The sequence below is a fragment of the Carlito syrichta genome, unplaced genomic scaffold (assembly GCF_000164805.1).
Source record: "Carlito syrichta isolate Samal-C Ts95f unplaced genomic scaffold, Tarsius_syrichta-2.0.1 Scaffold309650, whole genome shotgun sequence".
In the NCBI taxonomy this organism is placed as follows: Eukaryota; Metazoa; Chordata; class Mammalia; order Primates; family Tarsiidae; genus Carlito; species Carlito syrichta.
This window is the reverse complement of record NW_007253746.1, coordinates 150,892-169,084: the sequence shown is the minus strand read 5'-3', so window position 1 is coordinate 169,084 and position 18,193 is coordinate 150,892. Positions and strand designations below refer to the sequence as shown.

Below are 18,193 nucleotides of genomic sequence, written 5' to 3'. Positions count from 1 at the left end.
ACCTATTAAATATTTTTGCCAAATGGTTTGAATTCAGAATTTTATTAAGTCTCTAGTTCTATCAGTTAAATAAGAAATACAGGGAATAGCAGATAGTTAAACTATACCACAGAGATGCAATCAGTCGAATCCAGAATGTGGGAAATTCTACAGGATAAATCTGTTTCTTCAACAAATAAATGGCATAGAAATGCAGAAGAGGAGAAGCTCTTATAGATTAAAATGAAACTCCAGAGGCCTATCAGATTTGTCCTTTAAGTGCAATGTGTGGACCTTGTTTAGACCTTGATTCAGACAAACTAACTGTAAAAACATATTTTTCAATAACTAAAATAATTTGAACGTCGACTGGGCATTAAATACCTTTAAGCAATTTTTGTTGCTGTAGTGTTATTATTACTATGGTTTTTTAAAAAGTCTTGTCTGGAACAGATACATACTAAAGCATTTATAGGTGAAATAATATGATGTCTGAGATTTGCTTTAAATTCTGGAGGAGAAAAAGCAGAGAGGAGGAGAGATGAAATAAAATTATCGAAATGTTGTTAATTCTGGACGATAGGGGATGGGTACTTGGACAATATTTATATTGTTCTCTTTATTTTTGTTACATTTGAAAATATCTGCAACAAAGCTCCTGGCTAGCAATAAGTGGGTCATTTGGGTGACACATGCAAAGTGATTTCACTTGGTTCAATTTTCCTCTTTTCAAGGCTTCACCGCCTTTGGGAAGAAGAAGTTTCAAGGCATGGGGCTGAAAAAGCTTCAGTGACTCGCATGATGCTGAGGTTCCAAAGAACAAGGGTGATTTTTGATGTGCTTCTAGGCTTCTGCTTCTGTATTACGAGTGTGCTTGGACCAGTAAGTGGCAGATTTGGTGAGGTCTGAGGGACTCTGGGCTTCAGAAATTTAGAAAGGGGACTGAGGGCAAGTTCAAGCTCATGCCTGGGTTGGGGATGTGCTTGTCTTTCAGTTGCTGTCTAGAAAATGATGACTTTTTTGAGGGCAGTAGAGCCAACCAAGTAGTTAGGAGTGTAAGCTCTGTAGCCATTGCTTGGGTTCAAATCATCGCCCTGTGACTTAATTGCTGGGTGACTTTAATCACCCTCTCTGTGCCTAGGTTTTCCCATGGAATCTCATAACACCCTCAGGGATAGAGCTTATGGAAACACTCATGTGTAGAATAGAGTATAATGTTACCTGCCTCATAAGATAACGGTAAATAAAATAAGTATGTAAAGCACTTAGAACATGGCTTGGCCCAACACATGTTAGCTCCTTTGGGAAATGGCTGCATGACTCTGGGAATGTAGGCAGCAGGAACAAATGGGCTCCTCCATGTACCACAGGTGGGATGAATGGGCTGTTTCCTGTCCTACAGTTCCTCAGTCCAAGATTCTGATTTCAAAGAGAGTCTGGTTGGCCAGCTGGGGTCACATGACCACCGGTTAGCTAAAAGAGAATCTGGTACTTTGATTGACAATCTAGCCTAGATAGCACACAATGGGGAAGGTAAGAGTCTCTCCAGAAGAAAACTGAGTTTCTGCTCCCGGTAAAGGGAGAAGAACATAGGTCAAAGAAGAAACAGCAGTTGATGGCACCAGAGATAACTGAGTTCAGTGACAGTCAGGTGCTGGGCATTCTCCATTTGTCCCTCTGTATCCACTCTCTACTATTTTCCACCCTTCCCCATGCTCCTAGTGTGAATCACATTAATGTCCACCCCTCTACTCCACCCTAGCTTCTGTTGGGTTTGACCAGTGGGAGATTGCAATAGGCCACCAAAGGGGGGGAAAAGAGTGAGTCAAGATATTTACTCCCCTGATGGCCTCCCTCTTTGTCCCTGGAAGTTAGTGACCATTGCCCCTGTCAGCAGCCCTCTTTGCATGTCTCCTTGCTTCTGGGTTCCATGACTCTCTCCTGGCCCTGAGGTCTAGCAAGGAAACAACTCCTTGCTGTCTCTAGCAACGTGGTGCACCCTTGCTGGATTTCCTAAATTCTGCTCCACTTTTGCAAAGTCACTTTGTTAACTCCCAAATTACCCAGTGGGTGCCTCCTGTTTCCTGTTAGGACCAACTCTTAGGTGGCAGAGCTGGGTTTCAGAGCTGAGTATCCTCCAACTGGACCTTGATTTTCTTGAAGGCAGGATCGTGCTTGAATCAGTTTTGACCCTTCAACAATTCCCCAAAACTAACCCAGACCTCCCAACCCCTTCAGGCAACAAATATCTAACATGTGTGTGAAAGAATGATTGGGAGTCTGAATGGTGCAAATTTGTATTTCCTTTTAGACGCTGATTATACCAAAGATCCTAGAATATTCCGAAGAGAAGTCAGGAAATGTTGTTCATGGAGTGGGACTCTGCTTTGCCCTTTTTATCACCGAGTGTCTGAAGTCTCTAAGTCTATGCTCAAGCTGGGTTATCAACCAGCGCACAGCCATCAGGTTCCGGGCAGCCATTTCCTCCTTTGCCTTTGAGAAACTCATACAATTTAAGTCTCTAACACACATCACGTCAGGAGAGGTAAGTGACTGGCACTGCATCTCCCAGGCCATACTTCCCTACCCTCCTCCAGACATCACTGTCCTAGGGGGAAATGAGAGAGGAGAAAAGGGGATTAGAAGAGGAAGAGGAAAGAGAAAGAAAATACTTCCTAGGTTGAGTGCAGATAACCAACAACAGTTGCCTCTGGGTCATGAAAGCAGATCAACAATAAACCAGGAAGATGTCACTTACAGCCAGAGGACTAGAGTTGATTTATTCAACAAATAGTTACTCTGGGCCAGATTCTGTTCTGGGCCTCGGTGATTCAGCCCTAAACAAAAACATACACATCTCTAGTAGAAGTACATTCGAAAGTTCGTCCCCTAAACCAACCTGGGGATGAGGATGTGGGCGCCCTTGAGGGCTGAGGGGAATCTAGGGAAAAGCAATCATAGACAACCTGTGTTAGGATTTTCTTATCTGCAGAAGAGGAACACTTTCACCTGCCTGGTTATTGTTACTGTCAGTTCTTGCTCTTCTTTATGGCATAAACAAACACAGACAGAGACTGAAGGAAGACACTCCAACCTGTGACCAACATCATGAATGACATTGGAGTTTTATATATTTGATTTCAATTTCTCTGTTTTTCTGTTGCTTACCAATTGCCTTGAGGGGCATGAATTGTTTTTATATTGAAACAGACATTTTTTGTACTCCACATCTTTCAAATAAAATTTAAAAAAAGAAACATTTTGACTTTTGGAAAAGGAGCGCTGCTTTGGCTTCTTTCCTTTTACCCAGCTCCTTTGTGATCTGGCATCAACACTTCTCTGGCCTTATCTCTTCCTGTACCTTCTTTTTTTAGTTCTAGGTTGGTTTCCTCTCTTCCCTTCAGGTTGGGCTAACCTCCAGCTCCCAAATACCAGACATGGCCGCCTCCCACTGACTTTGCTCACATCACTCCTGCCCCTTGCCCTTTAAAAATCCCACTCATCCTTCAAGGCCAGTTCAGATGTCCTCTCCAGCATGAGGGGATCTCCAAATTCCACCCTCTACTGCCATTTCCCACTGAGCATTTGTAGTTTTTTGTTTTTGTTTTGCATAAATCTGGCTGTCCCACGCATAGACACAAACCATCAAAGACACAAACCATCTCAGATTCACCACTTCATCCCTCAAAAGGCCCAGCACCTGAATAACACAAGACAGATGTCCAAAACACATTTGCCATAAGTAGAGCCTTTCCTTAAACTCAAGCACTAACAAACACTAGGTATTTCTTGTAAGCATCATTACTATGATCATTCTTTATCATTTTATTGGTTCCATGACCTCAGTAGCTTGTCCGGCCTTTCTAAGACTGTAGAATCATAACAGAACCAATCTCATACTATGATAGGATTGTTGTATCATAGGATTCAGGAGCTTGGGCACCTAAATCATGTAGGAAGGGTGCAGTGGTTCATAGAATGTTAAACTGCATAATTATTATTCGTTTCTGTTAGACTTTGAGCATAGAGTTTCCCCTGTTGCACTGCACTTGACTGACAGTTGAAGGATCCAGGCAGGTATTCTCCCTGTTTCTCTCAGGAAAGTCTTCCTAACAATCCCTAACTTACCCTTAGCCAGACATCATCCCAAGGGCTCTACTTACATTAGCACGGTTAGTGCTCTGACATCCTTCTTGTGTGGTACGTTCTGTTATTGTGGTAACTTACATACGGTCATGTAATTTTTAAGTGCCGGAGCCTGGATGTTGACACAGAGGCCTGACTGCAGAGTTCAGTCCTTTAACCACCGTACTCACCTGCCTCAAAAAGGAGACTTGTACTGAGGGCTGCCTTGATTCTTTTCCATTCTCCTCTGTTCTCAACGACTGCCGTATGCAAAATCCATTTGCCCCAAACATCTTCATAGAAGCATAAAACAAAATGGCCCATTTGAGATTGAAGACGGAAGTAACTACTCAAATGAGGATTTCTAGACAGTTGTTTCCCTAAGTTTTATTTTTGAATTAATTTTTAAAAAATATCTGAATGCATCCTCCTTGGAAACAAAATGAAATAGTATAGATGATGTCTTGGACTTCGTTATTTCCCTATGCCAGGCAGTTAGCACCTTAACCAATCTGGTTTGTAATGCCAGATTAATTCCAGACCTCTTGAAGTAGATTTAAGTACACCTGCATGTTACCCAAAGAAACATATGGTATTACTTGTATGTGTTTTTTGCATAAATGGTACTCCATTTCACATACTGTTCTGTAACTTGGTTTTGCCATATAAAATGTACAGTATAACTTTGGGGAAGTTTTTACATCAGTGGTACTACATTATTTATGCTGGTTTGTAGTTTTCCTCCCTCATTATGACTTAGCTTTCCATGTTAGCACAATAGATATTCTTCATTTCTTTTCAGTGATGCTTAATCAAAATTATAGTCCCTTCCATATGCCAAAATAAAGTGCATTATATGCATTATACGTGGTTCTCAACTCAACATGATGAAGTCGATTGTTTATTATTCCATTTTCCCGATGAGGTGACAGAGACAAAGGGCTGGGTAACCTTTCTATGGCTCTACAGCTAGTAAATGGCAAGTGTGGAACATGAACTCTGACGGTTTAGCTCTAGGACTTGATATGACTTAGTTACTTCTGAGGTGGACATTTTGACTTTTCCCTACTGATGGACATGTAAGATGTTTCCAGGGTTTGACTGTATGAGCAGTGCACATCCTTGTATGTGTTTCCTCCAACATGTGTAAATGTTTCCCAGTGAGAAATGAAATTGCCAGGTGGTGGGGTCTGCACAATTTTTAATTTTAAAAAATACTTTAAAATTGCCCTTCCAAGTGGCTACACCAATTTATGCTCCCTAATACACTTTAAAAAGTTTTAAAGACTCAGGTTAGGGCACTCCTGGAAACTGGAAGGAGATCAGATTAAAATGAAAAGAAAGTAACTTCTTAAGGGATTCAGATTGGTAATTCTAAAAGACACCAATGAATTGACTTCTTAAAGATTTCATGATTTGGAATGTAGCTTTTATGTAGCATTGAACTAGACAATATACATGGGGGACGGGAAGTGGGCAGAAGACTCTATAACAAAAAAGAAGAAAAGGAAAAAAGAAGATGATTCAACCTCTGCCCAGAAAATCTAGTTATTATTATTAGTAGAATAATGAATAAAATAAAATGGAATAGAAGCAATTAACTGAAATATAGCTTTAATAGTAGTAACATACACCTTTTTATTTTTATTTTTTATTGAGTTGGCGTTTCACTCTGCCACCTGGGCTAGAATACAGTGGCATAATCATAGTTCACTGCAGTTTTGACCTCCTGGGCTTAGGTGATTCCTCTGCCTCAACCTCCCGAGTAGCTGGGACTATATGCACGTACCATCATGCCTGGCTAGGTTTTTTTTATTTTTATTTTTTGTAGAGATGAGGTCTCACTGTGTTGCCTAGGCTGGTCTCAAACTTCTGGGCTCAAGCAATCCTCCCTCCTCGGCCTCCTGAAGTGCTGAGATTACAGGTGTGAGCCACCACACCTGACTAAAATATACCTTTTATTGAGCACATTCAATATGTGCTGATACATTAGATTTCACTGACATTCTCAAAAAAGCCACACATAAAGTGGCCATAATTCTTCTGTCTTTATAGATGAAGAAGCTGAGGCTCAGAGTAGTAAAATAACTTTTGGGGCCACACAGCCAGTTAGAAGACAACAGTGAACCTGGGGTGTCTGTCTCTACAACCCTGCCTCTCAAGTCTTTCTGCTATGAGAGATCATGGTGCAGCCACCTGCCCCACTTCTGGGTACCTGGGAGATGATACTTGTGCCCACAAGCTTGCTTTCTTACAGGCCATCAGCTTCTTCACCAGTGACGTAAACTACTTGTTTGAAGGAATGTACTATGGCCCCATGTTATTTCTCGCCTGCTCATCGGTGGTTGTCTGCAGCGTTTTTGCCTACTTCATCATTGGATACACTGCATTTCTTGCCACTTTATGCTATCTCCTGATTTTCCCCCTGGAGGTAATGTCTTTCTTTGTCAGACATTTGATATTGGGCATTCTCTGGAACTCTCAGGGGTCTGGAATCTGGGATACCTCTGAGTGGGGATATGGACTTTTGTTGGCTATTCATTTCACTGTGGATAAGATTCAGCTTCCAACCCTACCTCAAACTGTCCTCTGGCCACAATGACAGATTAATAAATACGTAAGAGGTGAATATGATGTGTGAGGTCTACCTCATAGAGTTCTATGTGAGGTTATCTTCCTCACAGACTTTCCTAGGTAGATAATCTCCATGCTAGATAATGATGCAGATGGCATTTAGCATTTGACTGAGCACAGGATAATGGAGAAAGGAGAGCAAACTTGCGACCAAAGATTTGGGTGAAGTAAAATTGGGCAAAACAGGAGTGACTCTTGGCTTATGTGTGCTTTGAATTACTGAGATGGAGTGTTTTTCTAAGCACAGTCACTCTGACCAAAAGGTGATGATAATTGTTAGAAGGTTTAGGGTTCCAGGAGGCAGAGGAGCCGTTTCTGTTTAGTTAGCCACAGCTTGGCTTAGGGCCTAGAAGAGAAAGGCCCTCCCAGGATGCCCTAAGGTATAACAGACTGGAAAGCTTCCATTAGACAACCTTCAGCAGGGACCTGGAACTAAAAGTCGCAGTGGATTCACTCGGTGCAGAATGAAACCCTGGTATCCAATCCATACCAGGGTTTACCTGTGGTAATATTCCTAGTTGCCCTCTGTATGCCAGACTGTGCTCTCCTGCCCTTGTCAAAAGAAGCTCTTACACATCAACAAACTTGTTGCATTCTGACTCCAGATATTCATGACCAGAATGACAGTAAAGAAACAGAAGCACACATCTGAGGTCAGTGACCAGCGCATCCGTGTGACCAGTGAAGTTATCACTTGCATTAAGTTGATTAAAATGTATACATGGGAGAAACCATTTGCAAAAATCATTGAAGGTATGGAAAGTTTGACTTCCTGCTCAGGGCCTGGCAATTTCTTTTGTGCTTTGGGGACTATGCTGTGCTCTTTGGAGAATGTTCTTGTGGTTCTCTTCAATGTATTTCTATTTTATCTCCCAGACTTAAGAAGGAAGGAAAGGCAACTATTGGAGAAGAATGGGTTTTTCCAGAGCCTGACAACTGCCATCTTGTTTATTACCCCAACAGTGGCTACAACAATTATGATTCTTGTCCATACATTCTTAAAATTGAAACTCACAGCTTCAACAGTAAGTGTTTGGGGTGCTTTGTTTCCCCCCCAACAATGATAGGGAGTTTTTTAAAAATGTGTCCTTTCCTAGCCCATGCCCCTCAAAGATCTGCAGGCTTTGAAGTGGATTCTATAAACTGATTTTGATCTTCCAGACTTTTCGTATGCCGAAGCTTTCTTCCATCTCAACCCATCTGAGAAAGTGACATCATGGATAGCAACTCTGGGAGAGAGGGCTGGCAGAATCATCTGGAGGTGGGAGGGGACACAGTGTATGTAGTTAAAACCCTGACAATCCTAGTATATACTTTGAGGTAAAGAATCCTGAATTGAGGGGCTTCTCTGACCCTAAAGTAAGGATCCTAGAAATGCACTTTAAATTTAAAAAGTATAGCTTCAGTCCTTCCCTTTGTTGTCTGATGCTGACCCTGAGAAGCAGCAGCTGCCTTTCAGGGTTATAAATCCCAACACTTTGGGCAAAATAAGACAGGGTGCCACTCTTGGAGAGGTGGTAACTCACCCAGGAAGGCCAAGAGACTGCACCTGAAGCAAAACAGGGAATGCTTGTGAATCTGTAACCAAAAGTCTGTGTGTGCTCCAGACAGCTGTCACCTCTGCTTGACTCAGGCACCAGAGGAACACCCTGAGAAGTCTGAGGGTGTGCGGGGATATAGAAGGAAAATTTCCATAGGGACTTAGGCTCATACTGAGCTGAAGCCATGCAGGACTAGAGCAAGGCATTCCTGCTCCATTGGAGTTCAATTTTGGATTAAGTTGGAAGAAGAAAGGAGTAGACATTGACAGAGATTGGAAGGTCCTTAAGGTACCTCTGGGAGGTTACATTCTGGGACCCCGAGAGTTAAGGTGGTTTTCTAAGTCATAGTGGGGCATGAGTTAAGCATGAAGGGTAAGGATATTTTGAATGTTAGAAAGAAAACAAGCATCTAAAGTAAAGAAGAAGAAACGGACCTCGACAGCAAGAATAGTAACAAGCTACATCGAAAGGAAACAAGACTCTCTCACATGTATTTTCTCAGTGTTTTCCCAAATCTTATTTTTTTACCAACTTTGCAATTTTTGTCACTATGCCAGTGGGGAAACTGGGTCTGTGATGGAGGTGACCTGCCCAAAGTTACAAAATTATTCAGTGGCTGAACTGCAACAGGGATCAGGCCTTTGACTCTAAGATTCAGAGACAAGTGCTCCCTCCTCCACTTTTTCCATTCTCCCCCAGACACCAGTTTAGCCTCTGCTAAATGAAGGAATCACTTGTTGGAAGCTAAAGAGTGGCTCTGTGGCTTGAGACTCATGAATGGGGACCCCAGAGAATGGAGGAAGTAGGAAGAGCTGTGACCCTCACTGTCCCCTCTCCCTCCTTACCAGGCTTTCACCACAGTGGCCACCTTGAATCCCCTTCGGCTTTCAGTGTTCTTCGTGCCCTTTGCAGTCAAAGGCCTCACGAATTCCAAGTCTGCAGTGGAGAGGTTCAAGGTAGGTGTCAGAGGACCGGCTGTGCAGCCCTCTGCTTGGATGCTCCTTTGCCTTCTCATGACGCTTCTCCCGAATGTGTCCCCTGGAAAATGTCCAGGTAGAGAGAGGGACCGGCTAACTCAGTCACCTCCTGTGCCCAGGCCAGTGTGAGGGCTGAGAAGATAGCTCCCAAGGATATCCGAGGACAGTGTAACAAAACCAGATCTCAGACAGGTGGCCTGCAGACTTCATCCAAGTTTGTGTAGGGTTGCCCTGATAGTTTTTGCTTTAAAAAATAATATGTCAATTGCATTTAAAAATCTGGGCATTTTATACGAAAACAAGAATTTTTTAATTCTTTTGAGTGATCAGAAGATATGGTGACACTGGGCTACATTCTACCATGGCCACAAGCAGCTTGAGTTTAGGTGACAGCTGCCTTATTTACATGGGGTATTTAACTTCAGTTTGCAGCAGTCTCCCCCATGCCCTATCACATTTCTGACACTGGGACTGTCTTTTACTTGCCATTTGTCATCACACAAATAGTCCGTTTCTCTTGTTTACATATCTGGTCTTGCCCCAACCGGCTTCTGAGTTTGAAAACCCAAATCTAAATCAAATTTAAAAAGATATTTTACACTCATCTCACTTTTACATACATGCAGTCCATGACCCATATCATTCATTCACTCATTCATTCAAACATGTGAAAAATATTTATTGCGCACCTACCACATGCCAGGCACTGAGAAGACCACACGGAGCATGGCCAACAGAATTCCAGCTCTCAGGAAGTTCTGTTCTGGTATTGGAAACAGACAATTAGCAACGAAATTAATGGTCAAAGAGAGTTAGATCACATGAAGAGCTACAATACCAATAAAACAGTGTCATGTCATGTTCTAGAGAGTATACTGGGGACGGCTGGGGGCTAACTGTGGATAGCCTAGTCAGGGACGGCTCCTCTGTCAAGATGACCTTTGAGCTGAGTCAAGATGACCTTTGAGCTGAGTGATGAGGACGAGGCAAAGGGAACAGCAAGTACAAAGCCCTGAGGCTGGAGTAAACTTGGCTTGTCTAAGACACACAATCTTTTACTTGCCAACAGCCCCAGGAGATTCTCTCACTACTCAGCAGCTGTGTTAGAGCTCCTGCCATGCCTCTCTCCCCCTAGGTGCACACAGTTCTCCTACCCATTCTCTCCTTCTGTGGCTATCTTCACTGTGGGCAGAGTAAGGAAGCTACAATCTGGGCTCACAAGGCCAAGGGCAGGCAGCATGGACAATAGATACCCTTCTAGATCTCTTTCTAAGACTATCTCCAGCCAGAAGTCACATTATATGTGAATAGAATATGACTTCAGTGGGATCGTACTCCCCACTCACCATTTTCAATGTCGGGCTTCATGTAGTTCAACCCCTGTGTTTTTTACAGATGGAGAGAAAGAGACACAGAGAGAAATGACCTGCTGATGGCTAGGTTTTGAAATGCATAACCCAAAACAACATTTTTCACGGAGCGGCACACTGGCAGACCTTTTTATTTTCAATAAATATGAAGGAGTGGCCCAGTGGCCTAAAATCTGAAAAACACTGATCTAGAATTTTCACCAGCAGAAACTGGCATCCTCCTAATTGGTGGTGGTACTTCAATGTTTTGCTGTGTATTAGAAGTTCACCAAACCATACCAATGGGCAGGCCAGTAAAATGGGGTACACATTCTCACTCAGCTGAAGTTCTGAATTCCCTCTCCCTCCATTTCTTTGTCTTTACAGAAATTTTTCCTCCAGGAGAACCCTGTTTTCTATGTTCAGGCATTGCAAGACCCTAGCAAAGCTCTGGTTTTAGAGGAGGCCACCTTGTCATGGCGACAGACCTGCCCTGGGATTGTCAATGGGGCATTAGAGCTGGAGAAGAATGGACACGCTTCTGAGGGGATGACCAAGGCTCAGCCACCTCTAAATGCCCTCAGGCCAGAGGACAAAGGGGACAGCGTGGGCCCAGAGTTGTGCAAGATCAACCTGGTGGTGTCAAAGGTAGCTTTGTCCAGGCCATGCAGGCACACCGGCTGCCAGACTCTCAGGGCTTAAGGCCAGGGGCTTGGCCAGGTGCCTCACCATTTCCTTGGTTAAGAACTGCCATCTCTAAGATCTTCCTTTAAAATATAACTTTTTAAATTAAGGGCGGATATAGGAAATCCTTCACATTGTACCGTGCATTATTCTGTCATCTTAATTTTTTTTGGAACAAGCGAGGCACAAAATAAGATGAGAGTATGGTGTGCTCATCCTTGGACCAAGGACACAGAAAGGAGATGAAGGAAAAGACTAAACTAACATTTGTTATACTCTTAGTATGTGCCAAGCACAATTCTATGTGTTTTAATTTGGTTATTCTGGAAACTCATCTTATCTGGCTCCTCTGTCTAATGTTTACGGGTTTTTTTTAACTTAATGTTTACAGATTTTAGCTTTTTGTTCTCGCCTATCCTCCCCTCTGCTCTATATCTTAGACTAATAGACGTATTTATTTACATCTAATGATAAATACCTAAAATTAGATAATAATATCTGATGGTAAGAGGTGTTGTTATTTAATGTCTCTTATCTACGTACACTCTCTTCCTTGGTGATCATCTCTAGTCCCATGGCTTTAAATTTCATCCTTGTACTATTATTCTTGAAGTCTCCTCTGGACTCCAGATTCAACTGCCTATTTAATATCCCTCTTAAGTGTTCATCAGGCATTTAGAATGAAATAAGGTCTTGATTTTCACCCTGCCTAACCAGTTCCCCAAATTCTTCTCATCTCAAGAGATGGCACCAACATCTTTCCAGTGGTTGAAGGATATTGGGTGTCAAACTAGGTTTCTTTCCTTCCTTCCACCCAGTCCAATGCATCAGCAAGGACTGTCAGTTCTACTTTTGCATCTCTATGAACCCACCCACCTCTCACCAGAGTCCCCTCCACTGCCCTAGCTTTGGCCCCCATCATGTCACTCCTACAACCTTCTTACTAGCCTCCCTGCTTCCAGTTTTGCCCTTTTATGACCCAGTACCATGCAGTAGCAGAAAGCTCTTTCTAAAACCCAAGCCAATTCAAGTTACCCTCCAGTTTAAACACTTCAGTGAATTCCCACTGCTCTTAGAATAGAGCCCAGGTTCACTCCAAGTACCTACCTGTAACTCTAACCTTCTCCTATTCACCTTCTTCACACCAGCTCCACCAGACTTTTCACAGTCCTTTGTCAGCTAACTTTCTTGTCCTGGACTCAGAGTATTTGCACTTTCTGGTCCCACATCCGGGAACATTCTTGCTCTAGATTTTCATACGTCTAGCTCTTTCTTGGCATGACACCTGCTCTAAAGAAGACTTCCCTGGCCAACTCTTCTAAAATTGCCTTACCTCCCAACTCTCTGTCATAATAGCCAGTTTCATTTTACTTATGTCACTTATTACCATCTGATATTTATTTATTTATTTTATTAATCTGTCTTCCCAGCCCCCAGTAGAGCATAAACTCAATGAGAGTTATTTTATTTCTTTTCTTCCTTAGCTGGTACATAGAAAAAATCAAATAAATATTTGTGGAATGAACGATTGAGTAAATGAATGAATGCATCTGTGAATTCAATGAGGCTGGCTTCTTTATCTCCCACTCAAAGATGAAGAAACTGAGGCTCAAAGAGGCTAAGTGACTTTCCCAGGATTGCAGTGCAGAGTAGATGCCAACCTGGAATTCAGATTTTTGCCACTTGTATTCTTGAGTTCCTCTCTGCCACTCCCACGTAATATCCTGCCTCTCTGGTTGCCAGATCCCACCTCTGTAGACTGAACTCAAAGCTCCTTTTGAGCTTTGCTTCCCTGAGGGCTCTTATGTTTTGTTTTCTATTTGTCATTTTGTGTTCAATGGATCCACACTTAGTGGGGAGGGTTGTGCTGTCCCAACACCTGCTGTCCTTCTTGGCTTTGCAGGGGACCATGCTAGGGATCTGTGGCAGCACAGGAAGTGGCAAGAGCAGCCTGTTGTCGGCCATCCTGGGGGAGGTAAGTGACTTGTGACCAGGTTGACAGTTCTCTCCTAACATGTCTGTCTGCAAGCTCCTTTCTCTTTGCTTCACATGTAATGGCCTTTCCCCAGCTTATCTGCAACTCAGGAGAAGAAAAACTCTGTTAAAAAAAAAACAATAGCAATAATTGAAGTGCTTACATGCCAAGTTCTGTTTTAAGAGCTTTCTGTTTTTTCCTTTAACCCTGATAATGATCCCATGAGGAAAGCACACTCATCATGGCACCCTTATAGAGATTAAGTGAGATTGATAGAGGTGATTTGCTCAAAATGGGGCGGAGTTTTTTGTTTTTTGTTTCTTTTTGGTGCCATGACTCAGATGAGAACTGAAGTTACTGCAGGAGGTGGGATTTAAACCCAGGTCCCCTTGAGGTCTCCACAGCAGTGCTGCCTGGCAGCCTCCATGCACAGCCTCCTTTCTGCGTGGCTAATGGTTTGTCAGTTTTCTCTGCAAATAACCAGCCACTTTCTTCCCAATAAAGGAAAACAAAGAGACGTCATTTCAAAATTTCATTCTTATTCATTAAAGCCTGGCTCCCAAAAGTAAAAAGCACAGGATAAAAAAGAGAAAAGAGCAAGAGTGATAAAGTCCTATGTCAGGGTGGTAGGGATGGGATCTGGTCTTTTGTTTTTAATATTTTTTTAAAATTATGCAGAAAGCAGGAAGAACACTATAGCAAAGACCCAGATACCCACAACCTAGATGCAACAGTTCATAGTATTTGCATATTTGCCTCATCTATGTCCTGGTATATATTTTGTAGCACTATTTTAAATTACAGAAGTTGTAACACTTTCCCTACTAAATGCCGCATTGTGATGTTAAAAAATAAGGCTATTTTTCTACCTATGATAATTATCATGCCTAACAATAATGATTGCATAATACCCAGGCCTGGTCAATGATGGCCTGTAACTTTCCATTTGCATTGTAGAGACCACGGAGGCACTGACTGCTGGAAATGGGGCATGGGAAATAAGAGTAAAAAAAAAACTGTGGGATATTTTCAGAGCAGACCTTGGATTCAGTCTGGTTTGCCTCCAACTGCTTCCACATGCTCTCATGGCCATTCCTCAGAGTCACTGCTAGGCCAGGCAGGGCCATGTTAGAAATCTCTTTGACATAGTAGAAAGCCCCAAGTGTCCTGGAGGGTGGTGAAGTTCTGGGTGGGCACTGTGGCTGCTGACCCAGGTGGGATCTATACCCTGGCCTGTGCTGGTTCTGAGGCTGGACTCATTCTGCTGTAGATGCACTTGCTTGAAGGCTCAGTGGGGGTGCACGGAAGCCTGGCCTACGTCCCCCAGCAGGCCTGGATCATCAGTGGTAACGTCAGGGAGAACATCCTCATGGGAGACCAGTATGATAAGGCCCGGTAAGCTTCTGGGAGGGGCAGGGAAGAACACAGGGTATGTGGCTGGTTGGGGAGAAGCCTCTAGCTGCCAGTAGTAATTTGACAACTGACAACACTTGTGCTCTCACTTTCATGCATCGTCATATTTCCTCCTTACTATGAGAGAAATATCATCATACCCATTTTCTAGATGAGTCAGCCAAGGCCTTGAGAGGTTAAAGAACTTGCCTAAAGTCACACTGGCAGTAGGATATGACAGAGCCAGAATTCGAACTCAGTGACTTTCAGAAACTTTATGTTTAACTATTACACTATGTGGCTCAAGATAGTCAATACACTCTTCCCCTCCCAAATGGTTGCATTTAAACTGAATTCAAGTTTTAAATAATTTTAATGGGCTTCTAGGTTAACCATCGCCTGAATAGTATGTGCAGTTCCCAATAGGCAGTATTTTATCTCTCACTCCTCTGCCACTGTAGTCTCTCTCCAGTGTCTACTATTCCACTCTGTATGTCCATGTGCCTTCATTGTGTAACTCCCATTTATAAGTGAGAATATGCAAGTTCTGACTTTCTTAAAATTTCATTTGTGTTAATTAAATCATGGTCCCTAAGTCAAAAGGAAAACACATAGGGATAATGAGATTCTGCAATGCAGAGGAAGTGAGTTGATTCAGGGTCCAGCAGGCCACCCAGGTCCCATCTTTATCCCTCCTTTGTCCTTCTGTGGCCTCTCCTCCCTTTCCTTCACCCAGGCAAAGGTTAACCTGCTTGAGATGTGCACTTGGATGTCATGAAACCTGTTCAATAGAATCCAGGAAAACTGACCCAAATGCTACAGCTACACTTCCAACTATGGTGGACTCTGACCTCCTTGGACTATTTGCTTATCTTGCAATCTGCCCCAGTAACAACACTGAGTGGCAATAATGTGTGTATAAACTGGCCATCTCTATCTGATTGTCCTATGGGTATCCCACAAGCATCTCCAATTCAATTCAGTGAATCACCCAAACTGCACCCCAGTGAACCTGATGCCTCCTGCTCTGATACCTTCTACCACGAATAAGTCACCAACCACACATGAGTCTGTTTCCCAAATATCTCTTGTATTTCTCTCCCTCCATCTTCACTGCTAAGTCCAGGCTGTGATCTCTTATTTGAACAGTTCCCACTGCCCCTACTCGTAGGTCCCTGTCTCTAATCTCTCACTCTGTTGCACCCTATACACTGTCTTCAGGGCAATCATCCTAAAATGTGGCTCTCATCTAGTCATTGCTATGCTTTACAACTCATGGAGCAATTTTGAAATATCTGTCAAAAATAAAAATGCACCAACCCTTTGATGCAATAAATTCACTGCTAGATATTTAATGCATAGATATTTCTACCCATGAGGACAAAAGACCCATGTACAAGAATGTTCACAATGTATTGCTCAAAGGAGCAAAAGACTGGAAATAATCCAGGTGTTCATCACTAGGGCAGTGGTTAAATAACTGTGGTACAACGTTATATTAGAATACCATGGTGCCATTAAAACCTTCATATGCTGAAGACACATATATACATAGATTATTTCTAAATAAATACATAGGAAACTAATAGTGGCTGCTTCCAAGGAGGGCAACTGAGAGTCAAAGATGAGAGGGAGACTTGCTCTTCACTACCTCTTTTTGTTCCATTCAAATATTTACTAAGAGCACGTATTAGTTTAAAATCAATGAAGGAAGGAAGGACCTGAAAAAAGACTCCAGTGGATTACTATTAGATACAAGATCAAGTCCAACCTTTCTAGCATGGTATTCAAGGCCTTTCCCTTCAATACTTGGGAACTGTGGAGGGCTGGGGCAACCACTTGTCCCTATCCCTTACAGCTTCCATCCTTCACAGATACCTCCAGGTGCTCCATTGCTGCTCCTTGAATCGGGACCTGGAACTTCTGCCCTTTGGAGACATGACGGAGGTGAGTGGGGGGCAAGTATCCCTGCTCTGCTGTGATGTTGGTGCATCTATTTTCAGGTTGTCTCCTGAGTAGGGAAGGAAGGGAACCCAACTCTTCTTTCCTAAAGCAGTCCAAGCTTTCCCTGCAGCTGCTGCTCCAAAGCCAAGGACAAAGCCTCCCCAATTGAGGGAAATTGGGGCTACCTGACAGAAGGAACTGGAGAAGAAAGAGGCTACTTTACCCTACAAAGGTGGAGAGCTGACTTCAAGCCCCTCCTTCTGAAGCAAGAGCAAAGACCATGTAAAGATGAGACACTACTCTTGCCCCTGGCCCCATGCACCCTGCCCTGCTCTGGGCAACACTTCCTTTGCCAGTGGGAACGGGAACATCAGCCATGACCCATGGGAGCAATTTGATTTCTGACTGTAATATTTTTCTGATAGTTCATGATCTTTCACATCTGCAGTCACTTTTAATCCACTTAAGACTCCCCCACCCAAGATAAAAGTAGTATTGTTATTTTAATTACTCAGCCTGTTGAGCACTTTCTACATGCAAGATATTCTAGCAACTCAAATGCAGTGTCTCAGGTGAGCCTGACAATAACCTTAGACCAGTCCCTTTATTTTTCTTTTTAAAAGCTGAGACTATAAAGCCTTGAGGGCACAGAACTCAATTCTCTTAGTTAAGGCTGCTTCTTCAATAGGAAGAGCAAGGCAAAATGGCATAAATGAGAGTACTGACCCGCTTAATCAGGTTGCTTTGAAGTTTAAATGAGTGAAAATATACAAAGTGCTTTGAATAGTGCCAGGCATAGGGTAGGTGTTAGCTATTATTATAAGTGCACAGTAGGCATTTTAATATGTATTTGATGAATACATGAATGAATGGGAAAACCAGACTTTGGCCAGGTCAGTCAGCTTACTCAAGGTCGCACAGTGGTGACCTGGAGACAGAGCAGTGACAAGAGGTCACTGCCACCTTTTAAACTCTGCTTCTTCTCTATGGAAACTTCAAGAGTTCATGGTAGAACAGGGATTAGGACTTAGATTCTGGCTCCCATGCCCTTGGAGCCTGGGTGGGCCAGCTGGCAGCTGTCCGGAGTGCTAATCTGTAAGGGTTCCCAAAACACGCCTGTAGCTTAGGTCTCCAGCCTCAGCTCCAACACAGCAGTTGCCATGTGATATAGCCCTTGCCGGCATTGCAGGCCTGTCCATTGAGTGGCCGCACATAGTGTAAAGAGTCTTAGATGACATTCCTAACCCAGGTCAACAGTCCCTCAAGGTAACAGGTGCTGTCAATGGAGATTTAAAACCTGAAAAAGATGGAGGGTTGTGCTGTTTCTTGGAAATAAGTGATTTATTTTATTATCTAAAGTTTTGGTAGTTTAATGTATGTCTCCTAAGAAGTTAACAGATTCAGAGAAGTTGTATCTAATTAAAAGTTACACACATTTTAATTAATTTAAAATCACCTTATTCATCCTCTACTAACCACATTTTGAAAAGCATTTTTTATTGATATATAATATTTGTACATATTAAGGGGGTAGATGTGCTATTTCATTAAGTGCATCAAATGTGTAATGATTACATCAGGGTATTTAGGGGT

General features: G+C 42.8%; 1 protein-coding gene across 1 annotated transcript in view; it reads left to right on the top strand.

Annotated features, from left to right (window-relative positions):
• The window catches only part of ABCC11 (ATP binding cassette subfamily C member 11), a 73,268-nt gene that overhangs the window by 13,299 nt on the left and 41,776 nt on the right, over positions 1–18,193 (top strand). Inside the window, exons 5-14 of the mRNA XM_008067515.2 lie at positions 714–861; positions 2,291–2,524; positions 6,362–6,535; positions 7,344–7,491; positions 7,615–7,763; positions 9,128–9,235; positions 10,993–11,253; positions 13,193–13,264; positions 14,535–14,659; positions 16,531–16,603. Of these exons, the coding sequence (XP_008065706.2) occupies positions 714–861; positions 2,291–2,524; positions 6,362–6,535; positions 7,344–7,491; positions 7,615–7,763; positions 9,128–9,235; positions 10,993–11,253; positions 13,193–13,264; positions 14,535–14,659; positions 16,531–16,603 (1,492 nt within the window). The remainder of the gene's footprint in view (positions 1–713; positions 862–2,290; positions 2,525–6,361; positions 6,536–7,343; positions 7,492–7,614; positions 7,764–9,127; positions 9,236–10,992; positions 11,254–13,192; positions 13,265–14,534; positions 14,660–16,530; positions 16,604–18,193) is intronic.